Here is a 23,147-nt window from a genome sequence, read left to right as displayed (position 1 = left end):
ATTTCGAGTCCAAGTAATGAAATATATTTACTTCCATTATCTGTGAGTGGAGTATTCAAAGAAGTTGATCCTAAGGTCATTGAGCGGAATTACATTCCTTACAGGGCCATATTACTCTCAGTTACCCCAAATAGATTCTATCTAGGTCCTTTGCAAGGCTACTGGAATCTTGGCCATTCCTACCAGACACTAACTTTGTATCCGTCAGCATAAGAAGAGAGACTGGCAGTAATACCAAGGTTTTGAAGTGGGGCAATAAATAATATAAAAACGAGGGGCCTTAGGATGGAACCCTGGAGAACACCCGACTTGACATTATGTATGTCAGTAAGGAATCCCTCGACCTTAACAATTTGCTTCCTGTCATGAATGAAGCTTCTTATCCAATTGAGAACCTTGCCTTGATCCCCCCAATGTCATGAAGTCTATTTAATAAAAGGCCATGATCTACTTTATCAAAGGCCTTGGCAAAATCAAGATATACAACAACAGCCAACTCATGTCTCTCTTGTCCCTCAATGATCTGCTCTACCTCTATGCTCAATCTGTTGGGTAACCGTGCTAAAATGTGCTCAGGACCCATGCTGGCTAGGAAAAAGGACATCATGGACTTCAAGAAGCTCTACAAGTTCGAACTTCGTGATCTTCACAAACAACTTGGCAATATTCGAAGTGAGAGAAATCGGCCTATAGTTATTGGGGAGCGACTTATCTCCATCTTTAACAATTGGAACAACATAAGTTAACTTTAGAGAAGATGGAAACTGGCCCTGATCCAAGATGCAACGCATCAAGTACAAGAAAACATGAGCAAGAATCAGTGAGCATCTCATTAGAAACTGAGATGTCGCACCATTAGGACCAGGAGGGCTTGAAAGCCTCAAGCCCTTGATGGCCGCAAAAGCATCTTGATCTGTGACTACAAGATCATCTAAGCGCTCAATTTGAGTGAAATCATCAATCTCAACAAACTCGTCTTTAGAACAATGAGCTGTTGTTTCTAAAATCAGTGGGGCTGAGAACGCATTAGAGAACTGATCTCCTGACATGTTAGCAATAGCTTCTACATTGCTTCAAGACGTGTGAGCAGTCATTTTATGTATATTGACACTCCTTGTTTGAAGAAAATACCATCAATGGTTACCCAAAATAATGATAATAGTCACACATTTTGTACAATAAATAAGCCAATAAGTGACATTCAAGAATGTCAGCACCAACAGTTTAGGCCTTACTTGTCGGGAAAGGTTTGGTGATCACACAAGAGTTAGGTTACCTTGCTCTAGTGTCCTTGCTTTTCCTTGGCAGTCTCCAACAACAGCCGAGGCAAAGTAGTATTTTTTGCAACTTAAAGTGCGCATATTTTGTAACCAATTGAAAGATTGGCATTCAATGTAAAACAATGTCATTTCCGAATGTATAAAAGCAAGGCATAACAAGAAATGGTCAACAACAGTAGTAAAATGTTTGGTCTATCAGCAAGTTGGCATTATTGTTTATTGTTTGAGACGACTCTAGCACTCCCGCGAATTGTGTAACGCTTCTCATGAACCTGGAACGGGGCTTGGGCTGTGTTCGCAGCAATACAAGGACGGGAGACATATCTTCGTCCACTGTCACTAGGCCCAAACGAATCTTAAAGAGAGTGAGAAGGTCACACTTAAGCTTACGCACTTGTAAAGGTTCCAAATTCAGTATGTTCAAACGCTCAATTGGCGCGAGGTTCCGCTTATTTGGAAAGCAGAGTCTGGTGAAGGTTCTCTGTACTCGCTCCACTGGTACTATGTCCCTCTTAAGGAAAGGAGACCACACCTGAGCACAATGCTCAAGCAAAGGGCGCACATAAGTTGTGAATAGTTTCATCAAAGTTTTTGCACCTCGCGATTCAAAATGACGTCTCAGGATGCCGCACATACGGGTTGCTTTTAGAGCCACGGAGGACGAGTGCGCGCTAAACTTCAGGGTGGGATCAAAGATCACTCCAAGATCGCGCTGTGTCTGGACCAACGGAATCACTTTAGAATTTAACGTGTAAATGGCTGGAACACGTTCCTTCCCAAATACCATCACCAAAACTCTTTGCCACGTTGAACTCCATCTTATTTCGCTCCGCCCATTCCAATACACGATTCAAGTCTCCCTGGAGACAAGAGTGATCCTCAAACGAGTTTACTCTAGCGTGAGTACTACCCCTGATCAACTGTATCAATGAACCATCGGAGATTGCATTTATGAATGATTGACTATCATCACCCCCTCCACAGGCACCGTTCCAATCCACTCTAGGCATGTTGAAATCTCCAACCATTTTGCAATCACCATCAATATCGGTCTCTAACAAAAAGGTATTCAGTTCTTCCTCTCCATGTCGGTAGCATTTGGAGACAAGTATATGCAATGAATCCTCACGTCGTTATATAACACGGCACAACCGCACGGAACATCCCCCGAAATCTCAACACATGCAGTAGCCGAGCGAGCCAGTATCATTACACCCCCTCCTCGGCCCCTCGAGGTGTCAAGTCTATCCTTTCTTGCCACAACATGATATCCGTTTAAGTCCAAACACTGGGAAGGAAAGTCCAAGCACAGCCAGGTTTCTGTGATGCATACCCAACTAGGTTTCACTGATTCTAATAAAGCACTGATTTCGACAAATTTATTCAGAATACTTCTGCTATTGAAGTATAACAGTTGAGTCGGCATTGTTAGTTTTTTATTGAACGATGTTGTCCTAGACAATTTTGTTTTCTTCCTGTTTGAGGGCATTCGTCTAGGCGATAAGATTTCTACATCTTGATTCAATTCCATGCTAGATGTCCCAGTTTCCGAATCCGATGTGGACTCTAGACCATTCGATAATAGCAAAGTCATTAGGTCTCTCCATTGGTTACAATGGCTCCTCACGTTCATATGGTCTTTTATCTTTGTAGGCGCCATATTATTTTTTTGCTTTGACATTGCTTGATTCTTAACCTTAGTGGCAATGGCTTTGTCTTTAAGAATCTCTTCTCTTTTCTTACTCTCGGCTTGCAACTGGTCACTTAATTGGTATTTTTAAGTAATTGTACTTCAAGACGTGTGAGCAGTCATTTTATGTATATGGACACTCCTTGTTTGAAGAAAATACCATCAATGGTTACCCAAATTAATGATAATAGTCACACATTTTGTACAATAAATAAGCCAATAAGTGACATTCAAGAATGTCAGCACCAACAGTTTAGGCCTTACTTGTCGGGAAAGGGCATTCTTTGTATCGGTTACAAAGTCCGTAAAATCTTGGCTACAAAAAAGGTAATCGAACACTAAATTTTGTTCCATCTTGATACTATTTAGTCAATGTGGAGGTTCAAACTTACAAAACACTATGGTTTGGCAAGGTTTTCACTAAGTTGTTAATTGTAGTAGATCCACACTTTGATAGCCTATTGTAGAAAACCATTGTTTTGTTGGGATCAGCGATGTGTGATGGTTTGATAGGAGGCATGATCTAGAAAAAAAAACCAAATAGCTTACTAGCATGTTCAATTGGGACTCAAGGTTTAAATCGGCATATACAACATCTTTGAAATTAAAATGTTGTGGATGACAAAAGGTCTGGCAAACAGATTTTATAGGCAGGGATTTAAAGCCATCTTTTTGTGTTCTCTTGATGTTGAAAAATGATAAAAGTCTTCAAAAATACTATTCCTTTTGAAGGCTTCCTTTCAGCTACTGGGAATGGGAACCCCAGTAGCTCAAGACGGAAAATGTATTTATTTTACCTATTGTTTATTGAATGTCCACTCAAGGATCAAATTAGATGAAGTAGAGTAAGGGAAAAAATGCCGAATGAAAACGAAAGAGAAAAGGCGGAGCAATGAAAAAGGAAAAAACAAGGAAAAAACGAAACCAAGCCCCAGTGAAGTAACAGACTTGGTTTTTAACGCTCGTTGTCACTAAAGGCATATTGCACAAAGCGTTTCTTGCAAGTGTTTTCGGTTTGAGCTTTTCGCACATCCAAGGGCAACTCACCGTAAAGCTGATCACAAAAAGAAAGAGCGGTAGTGAATGCGAGTTCGAACAAAGACTTCCTTCACTTTTTCCTTAATACTATCCCTGGTTATTGGATGTCTCTTTTTTCTTCGGCCCGAAAAGAGTCTTCCACCAGACCCAATGGCCTACTTGATTTTACATTCATATAATATTTGATCCACCAATGAAAAATAGCAGATCTGGCTAGCACTTGAATGCAGGGTTGGTCAGGTATTTTGATCAAAAAATTGTCAAAGTCTGACTTAAATCCTACTACAGGGACAACATCTACACACATATTCCCTACGAATAAGGGCCTTACGCTGCATGAAATATGGTTTACGCTCTGGACTTCAGAGGGCGCTTTGTAAGTCAGCCTCTACTAAATAAAGGGCCGATAGAGCCGATTTCTCGTTATTGAATTATAATGGGTTTGTGTTGTTTATGGCTAATTCTATCAACATCTTATGTATATTCAGTGACCCTGGTCACATAATGTCCAGAGAAGAAATCGCTTTCATGCCATGTTGCGGGGAGTTTATTTAACAATCTTCCCGTTTTGTTTGGGCAGTCTGACGTTGCAAATAAGGGCNGCCAGTAAGTGCGGATATGAACGATTTGTCTAGAGATATGGAGAAACAGAAGAAAAGCAACTTCCATGTTAAGCTGTAAGTGAGAGTGTATAAAGCTTAAAAAACCTTCAGTAAACAATCATAAAAAGCATGTGACACAACAATTTGAGAGCACATGCTTTCATGCCCTCAAAAATTACGACGAGTCCTTGATAGATGCATATGCTCCTGCATATATATTATCACCACCGCATAATGAACTTGTTTTCTCTGGGTGTCGTGGCTTGGTAACTTAAAATCAAACCACAGGACTAATGGGTTGAATAAATTTTGACATGCGGTGCGCGTCAGTACGAAACCCTTGAACACATTTTAACTCGATTCTAAGGCTTATATCATGCCAGGTTTAAATAAAGAAGCGAATTATATTTACGTAATAGAATGTCCATGGTGGATAGCTCATTTTTCTCACTTATGTCTTGTTCCATTTGAGATCCCTTAGACGTCTTCAAGTGGGCGTCATCAATTTACAAATCGGTCACCATCTACCGTTCAAAGGGCTGGTGTCTATTAAGTAGCTTGTTTAATATTACCAATTTGGCATTCAATTCCATGAAGTATGATCAAGGATTGATTATGCTTACATAGGCTTTACTTTGAATAAGCATTTGACTATTAGCTAGATACTTTCTTGAATGTATGTTCTGACTCACAAAATGAGAATCCTCGGGGGATGCTGTCATGGAGAGATGGGAGAGCAGATGTCCGGCATTTTTTGCTTCTTTCATCATTGAACGCCTTGCCAAATAGAACCTGGCACATTTTGTAAATCAGACCTTGGCTCTTAGATGTTAGGATCATAGCATTGTCAGAGAAATGCCACTATCGCTGACTAGTTATCGTTTTTTGTTTTCACCTCTAAGCCATATGTAGCTTTTAACAGCTTTTTAAAATGTGTATATGGCATTTGGCCTCGTTTCTACCTGATAAACAGTTGCTTGGTGAATTGTTCTCTCTTCCATCATGAATGTACTTTCTCCTGTTGGCTAGGACACACTGAACGTGGTTGGTGCTGTTTGCTTGTCAATTTGAGAACGTTTGTGTTGGTTTCCACATAGTTCTAGACCTTCACTTGTGCTTCGGAATCAGCTATTTTATTTGTCGGAATGGCCCTTGCTCTGCTGGGGTTTTCCATAATAAGGTGGTTGCTCCGAGGTCGCAGGAAAGTCAAAGCCAAAGTGTGCATGTCAGGAGTTTGAGAACGTCAAAGTCGACATCACTTCGAACATATTGCAATTTGACAAATTTGACCGTCAAAGTCACGCATGATGCTTGGAAATGTCTGTAAGAGTTGGATGAACAATGAAACTATCTCCATTGCATTAGTTAGAAAAATCAAATGGCGAAANGTTCGGATATTGTTTCGCTCATTTGTTTGACCGCTGCAAGAACCACGAGAGAGGGCAGACATAGTTTCAGACTTGTGCGAATAACCATCGTCGAGGGAGATCTGTTCGAAATGATGAGTGTCTTTAGGCACGGTATTTCCAAGGAAGCAGACCCATCCTGGGCGTCAGCGGAAAACAAACTAGCATTTGAGTGCGTCAGTCCATAATCGACGTTTGTTGTGCACTCAAACTTGAGATGACCTTCCTCCTTGCATCTGAAGCATCTTTTGGGCTGATCCCTGTGGATGGCTCTGATTCGCCTGGACGCGACCTCAATGAAATCTGGTATGGGACCAAATGGTTCAATCAAGACAGTTCTGTTCCCATTTATAATCCCTATAAGACGAGGGTCTGAGTGAGCACCAAAAGCTTCTTCAGCAATACTCGACAACGCCCTTAGTGCTATCATAATCGACTCATTGGACAGATCCTCAGGAACATTACGCAACCTGAAATTTGAGTTCTTCTTCCCACCACGAACTGAGCACTTCCACAACGTCGAGCCATAATTCCTCTCAAATTCAGTGGCCTCGCTAAATCATTCTCTCACAATAATTTCACTTTGAGTTTGGACTTTCACGGTAGCGGGTCTAAGAAACCCCTGGACGTAGGGTTGGTCAAGGATTTGGACAAATCCTGATCCAAGAGGGCAATCGTCCAAGGTCTTATGCCAAAATGGCCCTCTCATCTGCCCCAACTCCAACATCTTCCCCTGTACAACCAGGCTCTTGACTTATTGCTGTGGTCCCTCAGCAAGAATTTTTAAGGTTGGAAGGGATGGTTCAAACTCTGATGTCAGATATTCAAACGCCAAAAGACGTTAGATACTTCAAAGGCATATATCTTAACATTCATTGCTTAATCTCAAAAAAGTGCACAATCAAAATGAAGTTCTTAGATAAGCTAGCTTATATAAGATAAGCTTGACAGAGACCTGACTAAGAGATAGCCATCAAAGGTTTCTCCGTGTTGCTGCAATCGCAAGAGACCAGCAAATCCCCTGTGTCCTCATGGAGGAGTTTATTACCATCTCCATTCTCTCGTGTCCCGTCTCTCAAATGGAGAGGTAGAGAGGTGCTTGTGTGCCCTTTTTGATGCCAAAAATTCCACAATCGTTATATTCTGAAGACCCCCGTTCAGCTCCTTATTGTCCTTTAATGAAGGGCTTGCTTTCTAGGCAAAGAAATGCATAGATAGGTCTTGCCACTCGCAAACCATTATCTTGGGCGATTTCCATTTTCCAAACCTGTCAAAAATGGCGCCAAAGGGCCACAAACTTGCAGGGCTAAAGAGCCACAAACTTGGAGGGCTGAAGGGTCTCAAACTTATAGTTCTGAAAGGCCACAAGCTTGTAGGGATGAGAGGCCACAAGCATGTAGGGATGAAGGGCCACAAACTTGTAGGACTCTATTGCTTTCGGGTTTGCAGTTCAAAAAGTTTGGTTTTAGCTGAGCTTTTATCTTTGATGACTCCACAACCATGTGGCGTATTTTAGTCACAATTTATAATGTTACATTACGAAAAGCAATAAAATAGTTGATTAGAGTGATATCACAATGAATTTGACTAGAATTGTTTCAGTGCACATGAAAAAGTGAAGAGAGTAAGAGCAGACACTAAAGACTCCGTAAAAAGTATTGACAGAATGGCCTTAATTTTATTTTTTTTCAAGAACATTTCTTTTTGGTTTGTTTTTGCATGGTTTTTTCTAACCGCTACAGGGAATCTAATCCTCAGTATTATTAAAATGAAAGGTTATAATTCGTCTATCTATTACCTTTCAATCTTTGCATGATATTTGGACTACCAACGAATTTGAGTTGGCAGACCGAGCTAGTCCTTGAATGTAGGGTTGATCTGGAATGCTATCTGAAAATTTGTCCAAGTCTGACTTGAAAGATGCCACCGGATCAACAACGCCTAAATATTCCCTACGAATATTAGAGGGAAGCAAATTAAACGACGAAGGAGCTCGAGAAAGAAGAGATGTGGACTTCATTGTTCGAACTAGCCTGGATTTTCAAGGGCTTGAAGGTGCTCTCAAAATGCACATTAAGCCTCGACGGTCTCTAGAATTGACCCTAAATCCTGAGTTGGGACAAAGCTCATGAATGCTTTTGAAAACATACAATATCACATTCCTTTCTCTGAATACTGTGCATTCCCAACCTTCCTAACCTCTCCTAATACGAGAGCTCTCTCACATCCTCAATGTTCCTAGAAAAACATCTTTGGACCTGCTCAAGCTTTTTTAAGCCTCCTGAACTCATTGGAGCCCAAATGGGTGAAGCATATTCAAGATGTGGCTGGACAATCGACTTGTACAGAGTTAGCATTGTGATGCTATATCTGGGCTTAGGTTAAGGTAAGTGATGAAATTATTGGCTATTGCAGAGAAGAGGATGGGTCAGATTGAACAGATCTTTTGTCAGCTCCCATCGTTGATGGCATTTTGCCGGGAACCGAACAAAGGTGCATGACCGCCAATACTCCGAAGGGATGTCGGGCCAAGGACAATATGGTGTTAGCAAGTCCTTGACCGGGAAGGACAACTTGTGTCCAAAAATCAACTCCGGAAAGGTCAGGTTCCCAACGTTGTTGGATACTAACCTTGCCAGCCCGATAGTGTGGGGCTCGGTTTCGCATAAAAGATGGGCCCATGCATTCTTGGCATATTGGGGCACGCACAGGTATCGGTTGAGGAACTTGGTGAAGGTGGCATCGGCGGATATGAGGGCGAATTGGGCGGAGTTTGGGAGCCACAGGTGAAAGCCGTAGAGGAAAATTGGAGTCATATAAGTCCAGAAGAGTTGAAGAACCATTGGAAGGGGAGGATTATTGAAAGGAAATCTATTGCAAATGTATCCGATCCTGCCCTGACTTTGACTATTGATGATTTGAGATGGTTGGTGAAGGAGATTTCAGTTGAGAATGTGAAACCGACATAATTAAAATTACTGACATTCCAATCAGACAAGTGTGGATATGGAAAGAGGTTGGGGGCAGACGACCTTTGAAAAATAGCATGGTCTTTGTCTTAATGGTATTGACTTGAAGGCCGTTCTCTTGCCAATAACCATGCAGCTCATTGATGACATTTTGCAATTCCATGGCTGAATCAGTTAAGAGAACCAGGTCGTCTGCATATTGGAGATATTGTACTATAAAATGGTTGATGGTGGGGCCTTGGTGTGTGAGGGCTTCGGGCAGGTCGGTTGCATAAAGATTGAAAAGAATTGGTGATAGTGGATCCCCCTGCGGTAGGCCAATGCAAGTGAAGTAGCAGGAGGAGAGGTCCTCACCAGAACGAATGGAACATCTGAGTCCCACATAGATGTTGGATAGCAGGACACAGATTGAACACGGAACTCCCCTCAGTTGGAGTTTGAGGAATAACTGCTTTCGGTCCACCCTGTCGAATGCTTTGGAGAAATCCACAAAGCGTCCATACACTCTCCTCTTGTTGCTGATGTTTAAGTGCACAATTTCATAGAGGAGAGTAGCTGCCGTGGTGGTTGAGCAACTTCTCCGGAAAACGAATTGGAACTCTGGAAGGAGATCCCTATCCTCGGCCAATCCGGAGAAGCGGGCAGCTAGTTGGGTGGACATCATCTTCAAGAAGGGGTTCTCCAGGGCGACGATCCGATGATTGTTTGGTATGTCACTGAGCACCTTCTTATGCATGAAGATGATGGCTGACTCCATCCACGCTGTTGGGAAGAAGGAAGAATGGAGGGCGAGGCTGAATAGATGTTGAAGGAGTGGCAGGGCTTGGGTCTGGAGAAGTGAAAGTTGGAAAGGAGAGACCCCAGATGTTGAGGGGGCTTTACTCTTCATCTTAGTGAAGGCCACGGTCATCTAGGGTTCCGTGAAGGGCTGCAAAAGGGATGGTGTTCCTCTGGGAAGCCCCGGACCTCCTCCACTATTGTTTCCGATGTTGATGCAAACAGTTCTTGACAGTGCAGGAGGAATTTCCTCACAGGAACCTCCGACTTGGTGGCGGGCTTTTTGGCACGTTTGTACAAGCCCGCCATCCCGGACGAGGCCGATGAAGGGAACAAGTTCTGCACTTCTAACCTTTAGTTGGCTGATTCGGCGCTCCTCAGAGACTTGTGATATGCAATTCTTGNGATCCCAAACCGGATTTCGGGAACGGATCGTTGCTCTCGTTTGTAATTATAGGGTGACGAGGGGTGTCGTAATTTTGCAGGGTGACGGCGGCAACATCCCGGGCCCCATGTCCGACCTTGGACATCACCTTTCATCCACCGCCGGCAATAACATACATAACTTGCTTATCGGGCGTAAGAGAGTTCCGGTGGCGGTTTTGATTTGAGCAACCCTTGTAAGGCCGTCCCTCCCAGGGAGAGTATTCGTCACGCGACCCATGATCCAATGGCTTCGAGGTGAAGTGTTCTCAATAACAAGGACTAGATCTTCCTTGTTCAGGTTGGTTGATGTCTTCTTCCATTTCTGACGAGATCGCAGGTCAGCCAGGTATTCTCGCTTCCACCTTTGCCAAAATTTGTCTGCCATGTGTTGGATTTTCCGCCATCGCGATCTGGCCATCTCAGACTGAGTAGTAAATGGATGAGTCTGACCCCCTCGCATATGCAAGAGGTGGTTAGGGGTTAGCGCTTCGAGATCTGATGGATCATTTGAGACTGTGGTAAGAGGACGTTGATTCATAATAGATTCGATTTCGCAAAAAAGTGTTTGAAGGCTTTCATCAGTCAGGCAGTGGGGAGATTCTCTCAACATACTTTGTAGGATTTGGCGGACCGTTCTGATGTTTCTTTCCCATGCCCCGCCATGGTGAGAGGCGCCAGGCGCGTTGAACTTCCAAGTAATACCGATTTGGTTGACGCTAAAATCCACCCCAGTTTGACGAAGATTTTCGATTTCTCTCATTAGCTCCCTTTGAGCCCCGTGGAAATTGGTTCCATTATCTGACCGGAGCAGCTTTACTTGTCCACGTCTAGCAACTAGTCTTCTCAACGCATTTATGAAGGAGTCTTTATCCATGGAGAAAGCGACTTCAAGGTGCGTCGCTCGTGTGGACAAACATGTAAATATCACTCCATAACGTTTTTCGAGGCTCCGCCCCCGCTTTACTAGGAAGGGGCCAAAATAATCCACGTCTGTGTTCTCGAATGGAAGGGCTTCCTGAACCCGGTCGGGGGGCAGGTCTGCCATAAGCTGATTCATGGCCTTGGCTTTGATTTTCTTGCAGATAACGCACCTACTTAGCTCCTTTCTGATCAAATGATTGGCTCCAATTATCCAAAAACGTTGATTTAGTTCCGAAAGAACGTATTCACGGCCCAAGTGTCCACACTTTTTGTGTTGCGATCTTATCATTAACTTGCAAACGTGAGAATTCTTTGGGAGGACGATAGGGTGCTTGAAATCATCTGGAACCATCGCGTTCTTCAATCTTCCTCCAGCTCTGATTAACCCATCCACGATAATTGGCGTCAAGGTAGCAATTGGGCTTCCTGGTTTTGCGCATCCTTCTGTTTCAAGGTGGCGGAGGTCTTCTTTGAAGCCGTCATTTTGAACCAGCTTAAAAATCAGATGTTCCACCTCTCCGTCAGTTGCGTTTTCTTTCACTTGCCTTTTCATTTTTGTTAAGGCCTTAAGGATAAGTCGAATTACTCCTTTCAATTTTTTGAACGAATTGCATCGCATTGCTAGAGCGTCGATCATACTTTCGTCAGTAGAGCAGATCAGCATTGCCACTTTGGGCTCCCTTTTCACAGCCTCATCGTCTTCATCGAGAGTAGAGATGGGTGGGGTGGTCGGCCAGTTTAAAGGATTGTGTTTCAGGAATGTTGGTCCGCTAAGCCAACTCGATTTGTTCAAGAGCTCTTCCACCGATATTCCCCGTGACCCGTCATCTGCCGGGTTGTCCTTTGAGGGAATGTACCTCCATTGGTTTGATGAGCTATTTTCATGAATTGTTGCGACTCGATTTGCCACAAATGTTTTGAATCGTCTTGTCCGATTATTGATGTATTTGAGAACGGTCATGCTGTCCGTCCAGTAAAACACTTGGTTGATTTGATACTCGAGTTCTCTTTTGATAACCGAATTCTGCTTGGTTGAAAGGACCGCTGCGGTAAGCTCAAGCCGAGGGATAGAAGTAACCTTTGAGGGGGCAACCCTAGCCTTGCCAGCGACAAATCCCACGCCATCACGTCCCTCGTCGTCTTCTAGCCTAATGTAACAAACAGAGGCATAGCCCTGCTCGCTAGCGTCTGAGAAATGGTGCAATTGGACAGAATATATACTTCCCAAACCCTGGGTTTTTAAACATCTCGGTACCTGTAGTTTGTCCAGGCGGAAGAGGTCTGCTTGCCATTTTTACATCTTGGCAAGATCATGGGTTGGCAAGGTGTCATCCCAACCTAAGTTTGCATCTAGCGTCAATCTTCGGAAAGCCAGCCTTGCAGGTAAGATTGCGGGTGCCGTCATTCCAAGAGGATCGAAAATAGAACTGATATTAGAGAGCAAACTTCTTTTCGTGGTCATTTCTTGTTGTTGAGAAGTAGATACTCCGAAAAAGTCCCCCGACACGTTCCATAAGATTCCCAATGCTCGATCCTCAATATTGCTAGCGTCGAACTTAATTTCTCGCAGAGCCTTGGCCCGTTTGTCAACTGGCAGTCCGTCGAGTACTTCAGCATGGCTTGACATGAATTTACAGAGATTGAAGCCCCCCTTTGCGCACAGATCGACCAATTCCTGTTGTAGATCAAGTGCCTCCTTTACTGTTGGAACAGATTTTAATAGGTCGTCCACATAAAAGTTCCGTAGCACTGTATTCCTAGCCCTTGAGGAGAAGCTTTCCTTATTGTCTTCAGTTGTCTTCTTGAGAGCGTAATTACACACGCTTGGGGAGCTCACAGCTCCAAACAAGTGAACGGCGAGACGAAATTCCGAGAGAGGTTTGGAGACATCCCCGTTTGGCCACCAAAGGTATCGTAGATAGTTTCGGTGAAATTCAGGCACGTGGACTTGGTAGAACATTGACTCTATGTCCCCAACGATGGCTACTGCCTCTTGTCGAAATCTAAGTAACACTCCGAAGAGTCCATTTGAAAGATCGGGACCTTGAAGCAATTCTTGATTCAGGGATCTCCCATGGAATTGAGAGGCACAGTCGAAGACTACACGAAGCTTGCCTGGTTTTCTTGGGTTAAGCACCCCGTGATGAGGTATGTAGAACACCTCTCCTTTCTTGGGAAGATGCCACTCCTGTATTGGTTCTACGAATCCTTTGGCCAACATTTCATCCATGACTCCTTTGTACTGAATGGCAAAGGACTCGTCTTTGGCAAATCTCCGTTTTAGACTTAGGCAACGTTGCACAGCGTGAGGCCTTTTATTTGGTAGTTTAGGTTGATTTGTTCTGAATGGCAAAGCAATCGTGTAGTGTCCGTTTTTTCGAGTCGTGCTTTCTGTCACCTTGATTTCCCAGTCTCGATCATCCATGGAAGGACCAAGCGTATCACCCCCATCAAGGTCCTGGAAGTCCTTATTAAATGCTAGGTGCAGCATATCCTCAATTTTAGAGTCCCCAACCTTCACTCGGTTGGATTTAACGATTTTGTTGGGGCCACTGGTCATTGGGCCGTGTATTGTCCATCCAATTTCGTTCTTATGGCGTAGGGCTGATCATCGGTTCCATGGACCACCTCTAATGGTCTCAATGCTCCAGGCACGTTCATACCGACTAAAACCCCAACCTGCGCGGTTGACCACACCAATGGCAGGTCGGAAAGATGTGGCCACTTCTGAATTTGATCTCTTGAGGGAATATTTCCGCGGTCCACGGGGAGGTCCTTGTAGGCAAGAGCCGATGGCAATGTGATCGTGTGGTTGTTCTCCAGGTCAGAAAGTTCCAATCCATGCACCACTCTGACGGTGATCTGGTTGTTCCTTTGAGCCATTGTTGTCAAGGAAACCTTTCTTGGCTGGCCTTTTACTCCCAATTTACCAAGTAGGTCATCTTTGATTAAGGTTTCGGTACTATAGGGGTCCAAAGCAGCATAAGTGACGATATCCTGACGCGAGTTCTGTCCACGGATCTTTACTGGGACAAGGGCGACAGCAATGTTTGATTGACTGGGTGCTATCTCAGGACCTTTTCGCACTTGAGCTCCACGAACGTTGGCCTTTAACTCAATGTCATTAGATAGACCATCTGGTCGGGCGTTCCAAGGCTGATGCAAAACTGTGGGATGTCTTTTGTTACAGGTGGCACACGTTCTTCGCTGACGGCATGCTCGAACAAAGTGCCCGTATTCAAGGCAACCGAAGCATCTCCCCCTAAGAACATCCCGCCTCTCCTCAACCTTCATGGCCAGAGCTAGAGAGCATTCATCTACATCGTGTTGTTTCCCGCAAAATGGACACTCAACTCCTAGTGTTCTCGGTTCTGCAGGAATGGGGCTAGAGCTAGTTGCTAAGTTAAGGTTTCGAGTGGACTTGGTTTGTGAAGCTGACGGTGGGGGCCACTCCTGTCCTTTCGGTTTCAGGCCTAATACCGGATGGTTCCACTTTTTGGCCACGGTTCGAATGAAATTGGCCAAATCGTGAAAGTTGACTTCTTGCCCAAGATCTTGCTCAATGCTCATCACCTTATGTCTCCATTTGGCCTGACAAGAGTTCGGCAGCTTGGAGACTATTTTCACGAGAAAATCTGGATCGCTGAGAGATGTTTCATTTCCGAGCTCGGTCATAGCTGTAGCACTCCGCGATAATAATATGGAGAACTTCTTCATTTTCTCCGGTTCCTCCTTCATAGCGGGCCATTCTTCCAAGTCTTTTCGATACGCGTTAGTGATCCCAAACTTACTCCCATATTCCAATTCTAGAAGTTCCTTGGCCTTGTCGAATCCGTCGCTAGGGCTCATGTAAATGCAGGGGGAGATAAGTTCATATGCTTGGCCAGCCGTATATTGTAAAAGGTATTGCAGGCGATCTTCGGGTGACTTGGACTTCTTTTCGATTTGAAAGCGAAAGGAGCGCATGAATGTTCGATACTCTGTTAGTTTTCCATCAAAAACCCGAAGAGCCCTCCTGGGCAACGACGCCTCAACCTGGGCTCCGAGGACGTTCTCCAAGATTTTGGCCATGCTAGTAGTATCCGGGTCATTTTCTACGGATCTCGGCGGGTTTGGAGACCTAGCTTCTCCGTTAACTTGAACTTCCTTGAGCCCTTGCTCCATCCTACTGTACTCATCAGCTCTAATTTGTTCTTGCTTCAATTCCAATTCTAGCTCCAAATCCTCTCTTCTTTGAGCAAGTTTTCTTTCTTCGGCCTCGAGCTTTCTTGATAGCTCCAGGGCCTCCTTCTTGGCGGCAAGACCTCTTTGACGTATTACCGCTTCGACACGGGCAGAGGCGGCTTACCGGACTGATGTTGCAATGGAGGTGTTTGATTTCTTTGAGACGACAGACACGCTGTCCATAGGACTCACTTCTAGCTTTTGTAGCATGTTCTCAAAGTTTTGTTTAAGAACAGCCTTTCCTTCGACATGTTCTTTGCCCCAAACAACCCACTCTTTCTGTTCATCTTCGTTCTCGGGTACTACATCTTGCCACTCCTTTTCAAGCTCACACAACAACTTGCAGAATCGTTCGAAGGTTTTCCGGATTTGATCTAATGGCACCTCAGGCTTCTCCAACATTTGCTCGAGCCTTCTTTGGGCCGTTGTTACAGCGGAGAGCTTTCCACTCGGTTTCTTCATGTTCATCAGCACCTTTACGTCGGGCAATCGGGGAAGGTGGGTTTTGAATTGAAACGATATTGACCCGCCGACTCAAGGCGTGGGATCGGAAGAGATATTGAGACTTCTGGCCATCTCAGTTCAACGGTTTATTTTTGACGCAGGTTTCTACACGGAATTAGATTAGACTTCGTCATATAGTTTTCTGACAATCGGTTAATTAAAGTTCTTACCAATTCAAAGTTTCTCTTCCGTAACCGACTATAGAACTCACAAACAAAAAAACCACCCTAATCACAAAGGGACGGAAACAAGATCCCAAACCGGATTTCGGGAACGGATCGTTGCTCTCGTTTGTAATTATAGGGTGACGAGGGGTGTCGTAATTTTGCAGGGTGACGGCGGCAACATCCCGGGCCCCATGTCCGACCTTGGACATCACCTTTCATCCACCGCCGGCAATAACATACATAACTTGCTTATCGGGCGTAAGAGAGTTCCGGTGGCGGTTTTGATTTGAGCAACCCTTGTAAGGCCGTCCCTCCCAGGGAGAGTATTCGTCACGCGACCCATGATCCAATGGCTTCGAGGTGAAGTGTTCTCAATAACAAGGACTAGATCTTCCTTGTTCAGGTTGGTTGATGTCTTCTTCCATTTCTGACGAGATCGCAGGTCAGCCAGGTATTCTCGCTTCCACCTTTGCCAAAATTTGTCTGCCATGTGTTGGATTTTCCGCCATCGCGATCTGGCCATCTCAGACTGAGTAGTAAATGGATGAGTCTGACCCCCTCGCATATGCAAGAGGTGGTTAGGGGTTAGCGCTTCGAGATCTGATGGATCATTTGAGACTGTGGTAAGAGGACGTTGATTCATAATAGATTCGATTTCGCAAAAAAGTGTTTGAAGGCTTTCATCAGTCAGGCAGTGGGGAGATTCTCTCAACATACTTTGTAGGATTTGGCGGACCGTTCTGATGTTTCTTTCCCATGCCCCGCCATGGTGAGAGGCGCCAGGCGCGTTGAACTTCCAAGTAATACCGATTTGGTTGACGCTAAAATCCACCCCAGTTTGACGAAGATTTTCGATTTCTCTCATTAGCTCCCTTTGAGCCCCGTGGAAATTGGTTCCATTATCGGACCGGAGCAGCTTTACTTGTCCACGTCTAGCAACTAGTCTTCTCAACGCATTTATGAAGGAGTCTTTATCCATGGAGAAAGCGACTTCAAGGTGCGTCGCTCGTGTGGACAAACATGTAAATATCACTCCATAACGTTTTTCGAGGCTCCGCCCCCGCTTTACTAGGAAGGGGCCAAAATAATCCACGCCGGTGTTCTCGAATGGAAGGGCTTCCTGAACCCGGTCGGGGGGCAGGTCTGCCATAAGCTGATTCATGGCCTTGGCTTTGATTTTCTTGCAGATAACGCACCTACTTAGCTCCTTTCTGAATATATATATGAGCTTTTTGACATTTTGCTGGACTCTCCAAGTCTGGAATTGAGTTCAGCTATAGACTCAAGTCCAGTAGAGGACTTGAGTCTTTCACTGCGCTCAAGTAAAACAAAAAAACTCTTTCCGTCCTCCTCTTCCAAAAGAGCGAGGAAGCAAGAAACAGCACTGATTCTGTCCCGGTACATGGGAAAGTGGAAAGGAGAGAACGAAAAAGAGAGAAGGAACACCCTATCATTGGTGGCTAGCAACAGCAGCAGGCAGCTCGGAACGACGAAGAGAAGAAGAGTGAGTATCGCACTGCTGTCCCAAAAAGCGTACCATATGATACTCACATTGCTTGATTGAGCAACTCCACATTGATCATCCTGGTAATAGCCCTCCATACACTTTTGGCTCATCTTAATGTCGTTATAGAAAGACAATGTTGACAAAAGACAAGAAAAGGATTAAGAAGGGTTCCATGAACGTCTGACTTCTTTAAACATGCAAACTAGGAAAAGACGAAGAAAGGACAGAAATGATAATTGGTTGAATCAATAGGAGTAAAAATTAATGATGGGATTAAACAAATTTCCAAAATCAGGATCGCCAGAAAGGTAGGAATGTCAAAGCTTGGGCATTTCCAATTTATCGTAGAATATTAGGCTATATTAGGCTAGGCTCGTAGACATTAGGAAAAATCAGGGTACTTTATATGATTAACTAGCGGTTTTCGATTTTCCCTCTAGTAATGCTGTATGCCATTGAACATTTAAATTGGTAGCCCTACTTGCAACCTCCGGTGATTTTTTTTGTTTGATCCCCATCACTAGTAAAAACTATTCATTTCACGTGGGAAGAATGATACCTATGCTTCCAAGTCCCAAAATTTCGAAGTTATTGAGCAAATTTCAACAGGCTGTTGTCTGCTTGATTCTAGCCAATAAAAACACATCATAGATAATGTACGGTAAAAGGTTATTGGTTCCAACATATTACCACCGCCATAATGTTGGCCAAATGAATGTTGTTGCGATCAGTTGTCTTTGCTTGGAGTTAGAGCATTTGCTGAATATATGGGCACAATTTGGCTTTCATAAAAACCGAAAGAAAACGGTCAATTTGTGCAGAAAAAAAGAATCTAGAGACCCTACCACCGGCTCAGTTTGAGCAGGAACTAGGAACTATTCCATTGCACCCGAAGTCATTATATTTCACCATTTAATTTTTCTAACTAATGCAATGGGATAGCTTCATTGTTCATCCAACTCTTACAGACATTTCCAAGCATCATGCGTGACTTTGACTTGTCAAATTTGTCAAATTGCAATATGTTCGAAGTGATGTTGACTTTGACGTTCTCAAACTCCCGACATGCACACTTTGGCTTTGACTTTCCGCGACCTCGGAGCAACCACCTTTTTATGGAAAACCCCAGCAGAGCAAGGGCCATTCCGACAAATAAAATAGCTTATTCCGAAGCACAAGTGAAGGTCTAGAACTATGTGGAAACCAAACAAAACGTTCTCAAATTGACAAGCAAACAGCACCAACCACGTTCAGTGTGTCCTAGCCAACAGGAGAAAGTACATTCATGATGGAAGAGAGAACAATTCACCAAGCAACTGTTTATCAGGTAGAAACGAGGCCAAATGCCATATACACATTTTAAAAAGCTGTTAAAAGCTACATATGGCTTAGAGGTGAAAACAAATCACGATAACTAGTCTGCGATAGTGGCATTTCTCTGACAATGCTATGATCCTAACATCTAAGAGCCAAGGTCTGATTTACAAAATGTGCCGGGTTCTATTTGGCAAGGCGTTCAATGATGAAAGAAGCAAAAAATGCCGGACATCTGCTCTCCCATCTCTCCATGACAGCCTCCCCGAGGATTCTCATTTTGTGAGTCAGAACATACATTCAAGCAAGTATCTAGCTGATAGTCTAATGCTTATTCAAAGTAAAGCCTATGTAAGCATAATCAATCCTTGATCATACTTCATGGAATTGAATGCCAAATTGGTAATATTAAACAAGCTACTTAATAGACACCAGCCCTTTGAACGGTAGATGGTGACCGATTTGTAAATTGATGACGCCCACTTGAAACGTCTAAGGGATCTCAAATGGAACAAGACATAAGTGAAAAAATGAGCTATCCACCAAGGGCATTCTATTACGTAAATAGAATTCGCTTCTTTATTTAAACCTGGCATGATATAAGCCTTAGAATCGAGTTAAAATGTGTTCAAGGGTTTCGAACTGACGCGCACCACATGTCAAAATTTATTCAACCCATTAGTCCTGTGGTTTGATTTTAAGTTACAAGCCACGACACCCAAAGAAAACAAGTTCATTATGCGGTGTGATAATTATATGCAGGAGCATATGCATCTATCAAGGACTCGTCGTAGCTTTTGAGGGCATGAAAGCCTGCGCTCTCAAATTTGTTGTGTCACATGCTTTTAATGATTGTTTACTGAAGGTTTTGTATGCTTTATACACTCTCACTTACAGCTTAACATGGAAGTTGCTTTTCTTCTGTTTCTCCATATCTCTAGACAAATCGTTCATATCCGCACTTACTGGCCTTTCATCCAGCTAGTACTTCATTCTTATGTTCCTAAAACTAGATATTTGCCAATTAATTATTCAAATTGCCTCACGTTTGATCCAGTATCCGCCATGATGTTTGTACGTTCAATCCCAATGCTACTTAATATTATTTTATCTTACATAAGTCTGATAATCCCACTCTACTAGGAAACCGTTTACATCACACTGCAAGTCCCTGGCTGTTGGAAGGTTTGTGATGCTTTAAACGGAATCCATTTTACTTGGAACTTGCTAAATGTGCCAGTAACTTGCCAGCAATTAATAAGTTCCACCACAGCTCAAAAAAAGTAATCAATTCAATTTTTGACTTCATTACATAACTAGATTTCAAACCTTCGATGCTAAAGGTTTGCGAAATCTAGATGAGTCTTGTATCAGGAGATCGAGGTTTGTCACTTCCTACTGCTCAAAAATCGTAAAAGGAAACCTAGGCACATTTGTTTTTGTTGCAGGGCTCCATTACAGGTCCTCTCCTTAATCAAGGAGCTGACGGAGACTCTGGTGTCTTGAATTAACCAACTTTTCCGTGCCCCACTTGATTTGAAACCTTTTTGACCAGATCGAAAGTGAAGAAACAATCGGATTATGGCTAATATCAGTTTGGTATGTACACCGGTTGGGCGGTCCTGGGAAGGGTCTTTTTTTCAAGTTCCATGGTTGGGAATCTGGCATCGTGGAAGCCAGTTTTGATGAAATTGTAATGCTGTGACATGATTCTTGAAAGGGCCTCTCATTTGAACGTCTCGGGCAAAGGCGATGTTTGGCTTTATATTGGATGACAGCATCAAATCTTAGGGATGTGATGGATTTCATTTGATTTAGGAGTCGGACTTGTTCTCTGGCATCATTGGTTAAAAGTGACTTGAGTCCGTCTGGTTTTTTGCTGGCCGTCGCTTTTGCTATTGTCTGGCAAACCTGTTCGTTTTCTGTAAGAGCAAAGCGAGAGAGAACACATGTGCACGAATATGGCTGGCTTATTAGTTAGCGTATTGCCTGAAGTGACTATTCAGTACAGATTCACAAGTCGACCCGCTAGCTACCATCCCATTGAAGCTGTTCAACATCTCTCAGGTTCTAAAACCCAATTTTGAATAATTCCAGTAAGTTTCTGCTTCATTTGAGTTTCCATTATTTTTTAATTTTGCCCGAACACTGCTATGCTTGCCTTTTTTGCTAATCGTCATTGATGGGAAAAAAGATTCTTAAATCAATGACATTGCAAAACGCCATGAACCTCTCAAGCCCACATAAACAGTAAATCGCCAGACAAAGGTTTGCCATTTGGAAGAAAGGCTCTGAAACAATGTCCAAAAGAAGTGGAAAACTAGTGGTCACTGTACGCCCCGCCGTCAAAGACGATTGATTGCATTTGAGTCAACGTAGCCTCAAAGTCGCCAATGAGAACTATCGCAAGAGCAAGGGGGTTCCAATGGATGTTTATTTTATTGGATGATATTTTTCTCCCAAAATTTTGTGCCTGGCCTATGCCTTAGATGTGACCCTTATCAGTCTAGCGTTTACTTCAATGCTTGGGGATAATGATTCCTCAAAGTGATTCTTCTTATGGGGTTTCAAAAGCGACGCAATACCCAGGCAAACCCTTTGAACACATTGTTGTCCAATAAAGAGGCGGGCTATGGTCCATGGAGCAATACTCGCTCGGGAAGTGAGGACATGGGAGCCCTTCAGCTAATGCAAGAATGTTCAAATCATCATGGGACCGGCCTGCACCTTTAAGGCCATAGCCTTTGAGGAGCTGAAAGTGTCCACCATGCCGAAACCCAAGTCCGGATTTTGATTGCAACGCAAATGGCATAAGCACAGTTATAAGAAATCATGATAATTTTAGAATATTTCCAAGTACTTTGTTGCATTACAGCATTTGTGACGCAAATTTGGATTGCTTGTTAGGATTCTTGCAGACACTCGTTTTGAAAATGGCGGCACAAGAAACGAAGTTCTGAGGCCGGAGTACTGCATTTTCTTAATTTCAATATTTTTTTTTGTTTCAAGAGAACCATGTTTTTTAAATATAATGTATAGATATTGGATCACACTCCTGTTAGCAATTGGAACGTTTGCTTAAATTTGAATCCGGCGGGCAAAATAACGGAGTGTTGAAACCACAGGCTTTTTGTCAGGAAGAAAACGGTTCAGGCAAGCTGTAGGCCTTGCTTGGAAGGTCAAAAGGCCAACTTGTTTGGTGGTCTACCTTTCATGCTGGCAGAGTTGTGAAGTGTCTTGAGGACCTACAAAAATTTTTGGACAAAATCAGTTGAGGATATTTGATGTGCGCCGCTGTTGGTGGGTCATATGAGGTCCTAACTAAAACTTGGAGGAATCATACACAACGTTTTTTGGGTGTGAGGAATCAGTTATGCAATTTACGTAAACACTTGCATTTCAGAGCCAACATTATGATTGTAGCAACAATGCCTCATGGTCTCATTGGTGTTTTTATTCATGGACAAATGGTCAATTCCTCACGCCATCTTCCCGCACATGGGCACCTACAGACGTAAGTGGATTGCCATCAAAAAAGTGTGAAAAGTAATGGAGTGTGTATTCTTAGCAATTCTGGTCTTTTCTGACCACGGTTTTTTGTTCTTTTGTTATACGGTTTGGCCAAACAGGTATTCAATTAAACACATACGCAACCTACTAGATTGAATCTTAAACGGTGGACGGTGTTTGCCTCCAACAAAAGACTGGCTTGAACTTTTTTGAAATTTCTTTGAACAAAAAGGTCCATGGCATCAATGAGGAGTAACTTCGTTCGCTAAAACTGACTAGTGAAAGGGATAGTTGCAAAACTCTGCGGTTGAAAAGACTATAACAATTGATTTGGACTTCCAACGGCTTTCCCACCCGAATGGGGTCTGGGCAAAGGGAAAATTCAATTTCAGAATACACATTATTAGATCTGTCCCAATAAAAGACCAATCAACTCAAGGAAAGGTGGGGCAAGCTTGTAAATTGCTTGCGTAACATGCTCCAGGATTATTGTAATAACAAATTATGAACTGAGGCCATTGTTCAGTTGTGCTCTAAGGTCATTTATAATTCTTCTGCAACTATGATCACAACTTGTCCAAAATGTCCGACTTGAAAGAGTTGTACTTTTAATAACCCTTGCATGAAGGAAGGAACCACCGACTTTTCAAAAGCAATATACCATGAGAGAGGCCAAATTTGTAACTGGGTGTTCCAGGCAAACGGATTTGGCAAATTCATTTTTTTAAAATGAGCTTAAGTTTTCGAAGTTTGTGAAATATTTATGCGTATTGGTGCATATTTTCAATGAATGTTATAAAAAGTTGGAAAGA

At 43.3% G+C, this 23,147-nt stretch overlaps 2 protein-coding genes across 2 annotated transcripts; both read right to left on the bottom strand.

Moving 5' to 3' along the window:
- Window positions 1–13,665: 13,665 nt before the first annotated feature.
- LOC131878176 (uncharacterized) lies at window positions 13,666–15,180 on the bottom strand. Its single transcript, XM_059224085.1, has one exon. It carries the CDS (start codon window positions 15,178–15,180, stop codon window positions 13,666–13,668), a length of 1,515 nt encoding a protein of 504 aa, XP_059080068.1.
- LOC131878129 (uncharacterized) lies at window positions 14,956–17,212 on the bottom strand. The gene is made up of 2 exons (XM_059224029.1): window positions 16,008–17,212; window positions 14,956–15,942 (listed from the first exon to the last, which is right to left on the bottom strand). The coding sequence occupies exon 1, from the start codon at window positions 17,164–17,166 to the stop codon at window positions 16,213–16,215; it is 954 nt and encodes a 317-aa protein (XP_059080012.1). The 5' UTR covers window positions 17,167–17,212; the 3' UTR covers window positions 14,956–15,942; window positions 16,008–16,212.
- Between the last annotated feature and the right edge of the window lie 5,935 nt (window positions 17,213–23,147).

Source organism: Tigriopus californicus, chromosome 3 (genome assembly GCF_007210705.1).
Source record: "Tigriopus californicus strain San Diego chromosome 3, Tcal_SD_v2.1, whole genome shotgun sequence".
Classification (NCBI taxonomy): domain Eukaryota; kingdom Metazoa; phylum Arthropoda; class Copepoda; order Harpacticoida; family Harpacticidae; genus Tigriopus; species Tigriopus californicus.
Note: the sequence above shows the minus strand (reverse complement) of the source record. Positions and strands in the feature narration are given on the sequence as shown.